General features: G+C 34.5%; 1 protein-coding gene across 1 annotated transcript in view; it reads left to right on the top strand.

Moving 5' to 3' along the window:
* LOC106873177 (uncharacterized) overlaps positions 1–5204 on the top strand; it is a 49830-nt gene that overhangs the window by 34686 nt on the left and 9940 nt on the right. The window contains exons 24-28 of the mRNA XM_052975349.1: positions 193–468; positions 2171–2388; positions 2794–2951; positions 4014–4087; positions 4784–4972. Coding sequence (XP_052831309.1) covers positions 193–468; positions 2171–2388; positions 2794–2951; positions 4014–4087; positions 4784–4972 — 915 coding nt within the window. The remainder of the gene's footprint in view (positions 1–192; positions 469–2170; positions 2389–2793; positions 2952–4013; positions 4088–4783; positions 4973–5204) is intronic.

Here is a 5204-nt window from a genome sequence, read left to right as displayed (position 1 = left end):
ATATATATATATATATATATATATATATATATATATATATAATTGGTATAGCCAGGAGAATGAAAGTTTACAATACAAATTCTATTTCTATAACAGACCAAATGCCATGTAGATTGACTCAGTAGATTTTCTTTTTGTCTTATCATTATCCATTATTTGTTAGTATATGTGTCTGCTGTCTATACTTCACAGGCATGTCATGAAAAACTTGTTAAACTTGAGGGCTGCCATCTTGAACTTGCAACAGTTACTCGAAACAAAAAAGGGGAACTTGAAGAAGTGACAAAGGAATTGGAAAAGCAGCGCCAAGCTGCTAGTGTTCTTAATTCAAATATTAATGAAGAGAAGCAAACTCTTCAGACTGCTATTGACCAACGCAAGATTGTTCAAGCCAATACTGATGCTCTGAAGAATCAAATGGAACAGAAATATGCTGAACTAGAAAAAACATTCAAGCATTTATCAGAGGTATGGTTGATGTGGTTGTTCTGAGGGTGTACATATATAACGCACTCTGTTGATTACAATAAGAAGGGTTCCAGTTGATCCGATTAGCAAAACAGCCTGCACGTGAAATTACTGTGAAGGTAGTTGAGTACTCCACAGACATGCATACTCTCAATGTAGTTCTCAGGGTGATTCAGCTTGACAAGGCTGGCCCTTTGAAATAGAGGTACTACTGATTTTTGACAGCTGAGTGGACTGGAACAACATGAAATAAAGTGCCTTGCCCAAGGACACAACGAGCTGATTGGAATTGAACTCACAACCTTGTGATCATGAGCCAAATACCCTACCCACTAAGCTACATGCCTTCTGGGTGTACATATATATACATACACACTTATACATGGCACCTCAGCATGGAAAACACATTAAATGATAATAATTATATATATATATATATATATATAAAGTTAGATAAGGGTGGTTTATGGTATTACCCTGGGTTTCACATCCATAAAGTGCTTATGGACATGAAACCCAGGGTAATCCCATAAACAGGCCTTATCTAACTTTATTTATATTATATACTGCTCTATAACTTAGAGTGTGCTTCTCTTTCAAATTTATGTTTTACCGATGAAACATATACATACATACATACATACATACATACATACATACATACATACTTACATACATGAACAACAACTCTTCCTATTTACCCACCTTTCCATTCACCCCACTTATCTTATTGTTAAAGATTAATGGTAAGCCTGATCTCTAGCTACCTGATATGATATTTCAAAAAATGACTACAGTGAGACAAAAATGCATTCCTAAGAGATTACACTGATAATCTTGGATTATGATAAAGCACCTTAGCTCCGTGGTTAAGACGGTCACTACTGATATAGTCATGTGTTCAAACATTAGTTCTATATCCATTGTGATGTGGGCCTCAGAACAGCAAACATACTTTCTTCTCAGTTTAGCACACTGTCAACCATGTTCCAGTCTAACTTGGTAGATGTGGGGTTAGCAATTAATTCTCATAAAAAAAATCATACCTACTATCTTTGCTTAGAAAAATGAATGTAAAACAGCATCAAAAAAGTTCTTTTGACGCTATACTTTACCATATGAAAATTTGAATAATAATGACATAATATCTATCCATGAATTATTAAAATTTGAATAAATTGTGAAATTAACTGTTACTGTTTTCCAAGCTCAAGGTGGCAATGGTTAATAAGAGACTCCAAGTGAAACCCTTCCATAAGTGAAGACTAGCTCAGTCCTTGCTGCTTTATTGGGGGGCAGGGGTGAAACACTTGTGACCTTGAGATACCTGCTGATGATACAGAAGTTGTTTCCAGCATTGCAATGGATTTAGAAGTGTTTGCAAAAACCTCTAGGTTGCTCCTGCAGTCAGTGCATGGGGCAATGCATTACTGATGTTTATTTCCCCTCACCTTACTGTTTTCCAATTTTATAGTTTTGAAGCTCGGTGAAGTTGCCCGAGAGGACTAAAGATTAAAATCTTTAAATGCTAAGCTGTACAATTTCCATCGATTTTTCCATGCTTTCATCACACGTATATGTAACAATGATAACAGAGTTATATCCTCTTCATAACCAGAGAAACAATGAAAAGATTAAAATTATTTAGCTATAATGTCCTGCAATATATTCAAACCTTTCTTAATTTCTGACATATTTTCAGGAAAAACTTAATCTGAGCAATGTTGTGAAAGAAACAGACCATCATAAGAAAGAACTGAAGCTTCTACAACAGTCTGTGATAGAGGAACGTAGCTGTTTGGATAAGCTTATGGTAGAAAGAGGCAATTTGCAAGAGAAGGTTTCAAGTCTGTCTAGAGAACATAACCAATTAGTGAAGAACCACAGTGAATTTGATACAAAGTTAAATGAAGCTAAAACGTCAGTATTTGTTATATTTTGCATAATTTTATGCAAGGCATAATTCTGGGTTTGCTCCATGTTCATCACTTTTGGGCAAACATTTTCTAGCTCTTTACCCATTATCAATGAGAAATACCAAAGAGAAATAACTCTGGGCAGATTTTAAAGCTGTAGCTTTAACTTAAACGCAGTCAACATAAGATAATTTCACTTAGTGCCAGCAGGATAGGTTATTTAACTAATCTCCAACATAACAAGTTATCCCACTTTGATTCAATGTTTGATAAGAACAATAACTCTGTGAATGGAATTATAATGTCTAGCATCATTTACATTAAAACCTTGTTACTATATCACAGAACATAAACTTCAATAATTTGTCCTGTCTTTATTTTGAGATCTAATTTAATTTTTCTTTTACAGGGAACTCTACAGTGTTGAAACTACCATAAAAGAGAAAACCGGTCATCTAAACTCCTTACAAGATGACATCCAGCATGAAGAAGATCTCATTAGTCAATGTCAGAATAAGAAAACAATGTTAGAAACAGAACTGGAATCTCTTCAAGAAAATATCTCAGGTCTGATGAAATTACTTTTTTCTTTTAAAAAAACTTTGTCGTGTTTTGTATCCTTCTCTTCATGTGAGAACATATTTTACAGTATCACAGTAGTGGTATTGTTAAATTCTGTTCTGGTGATGTACAAGGGGTCATTTGGTTGGGGTATTATCATGGGGCAATACTGGCAGTGGTAATGGTGGTGTTAGTGGTGGTGGTGGTAGTGGTGGTGGTGGTAGTGGTGGTAGTAGTTGTTGTTGACAGTGGGTGGTGGTGACAACAGCAGCAGCAGTGGTGTATGTATGCATCTGTAAAGTACATACACACACACACACACACACACACACCCTAACCACTAGGCTTGAGGTCTAGAGGTTAGGTTGTGGTTCTTTCAGTTGCTAGATTGTGCATTCAATTCCCAAACGGGGTGGCATGTTGTGTTCTTGAACCAAACATTTCATTTTCACGTTACTCCAGTCTACACAACAGTAAATAAATAACCCTGCAATGAACTATCATTTCAATCAGGGGAATTGAAATGATAGAAAAAAATGAAAAAGTCTTTTACGTTTCGAGCCCATGCTTTTCAGTAGAAAGGAATAAGAGAAAATAAACAGAGAGAGATTGAAAAAAAACTTGTAGAGGTCAGCAGCAGTCCAACATGGCGAATGATTGGAAAAAAATGAGGTTGAAGGAAAGGGAGATAATAATAAAAGTAGAGCTTGAATGAAAGGGAAATAATAAAGTGCTGGTGATCCCAACAAGAGAAGATGCATGTGTGTGTGTGTGTGTGTGTATGTGAGAATGGTGTGTGTGAGTGTGTGCATGTGTATGTGTGTTGTGTGTAGCAGTTGATGTGTGCTTTTTCACATGGTGTGTGCACATATGTGTGTGTGTGTCTATATCTGTGTGTCTGTGACTAGAGTGCATGCGTATAGTGTATGTATGCAGGCAAAAGTTATCTTGTCTATGTATGTTGCATGTGTATGTTATATATAGTCAGTGTTCATGTATATATATATATATATATATATATATATATATATATATATATATATTTATATATATTATTGTTTGTTCCAGAACGGCAGAAGGAATTAAACACGATAGAAAAATCACTCCAAGATGCTGAGATTCAAATGTCAAATTCTAAAGAGGTTTGTAGACAGTTTCATACTGTGTTTTTTAAAAGATATCTTTCCATGCATATTTATTTTCTTTCCTGTTACTACATAGCCATTACCAACAACCTATGTAGCTAATGATGTGGGTGGGGGTATCCACTCCCTAAGCATTTCTTCTCTATAATGCATTTTATTTTTCTCTAGTCTTTACATCCATTTAGCATATCTTTTGTCTTTTACTTTTGGTTTCAGCTGGGTTGGTAACGATAGGGTTAAAGGGATCAAAATTAGAAACCTTCATACAAAATGTTAATTAGTCTCAAAGCACCAGCTTACTACTACTACTACTGATGATGATGATGTTGATAATAATAATCATAATCCTTTCTACTCTAGGCACAAGGTCTGTGATTTTGGGGGGAGGGGGTCTGTCGATTACATCGACCCAAGTGCTCAACTGGGTTACACTTGGTTATTGGTAGGTGATTAAGTGAAGATGAAAACAATGATGTGATGACCCAAAATAAGTCTGCCTTTTGTCTTTGTTTCTCTTTATTCTTTCTTTCTGTTGTTTTCTTTTATTTAAAAATTTTCAATGCAGTTTACAATGTAATTCCTGTATTTTGAAACAATCTCTCAGTATCACTGTAACAATGAATAAATGGTGATTGTTTGTATAGCTGACATAAAACACAAATAATTCTATATCTTTATTTCTATATCTTACAGAAATCTGAACAGATCAATTCAGCAAATATTGATTCTCAGGTGATTCTTGACCATTTAACCTCTGAGATTAAACAACAAAGAATTCTTCGTTGTAATCAACAAAATCAGGTCAAAGTGTTGCAGAAACAGCTGGAACAATTGACTTACTCTTTTGAGGAGAAGACTACGGAAATGGAAAAAATTTCTATGGTAACCAAAAGTGCACACACTTACGCAAACACATATGTGCACACACACCCACACACACAATCATCATCCACTATTGATATATTTGTGTGAATCTCTGAAGCATATGTTGATATATATCTACTTATGTGTGTATACATGTATGTAAGTATACACACGCATACAATATACATGTATATATATATATATATATATATATATATATATATATATATATATATATATATATATATAT

Source organism: Octopus bimaculoides, chromosome 21, assembly GCF_001194135.2.
Source record: "Octopus bimaculoides isolate UCB-OBI-ISO-001 chromosome 21, ASM119413v2, whole genome shotgun sequence".
Lineage (NCBI taxonomy): Eukaryota > Metazoa > Mollusca > Cephalopoda > Octopoda > Octopodidae > Octopus > Octopus bimaculoides.
The sequence above is the reverse complement of the archived record's forward strand: the minus strand, read 5'-3'. Positions and strand labels throughout refer to the sequence as shown.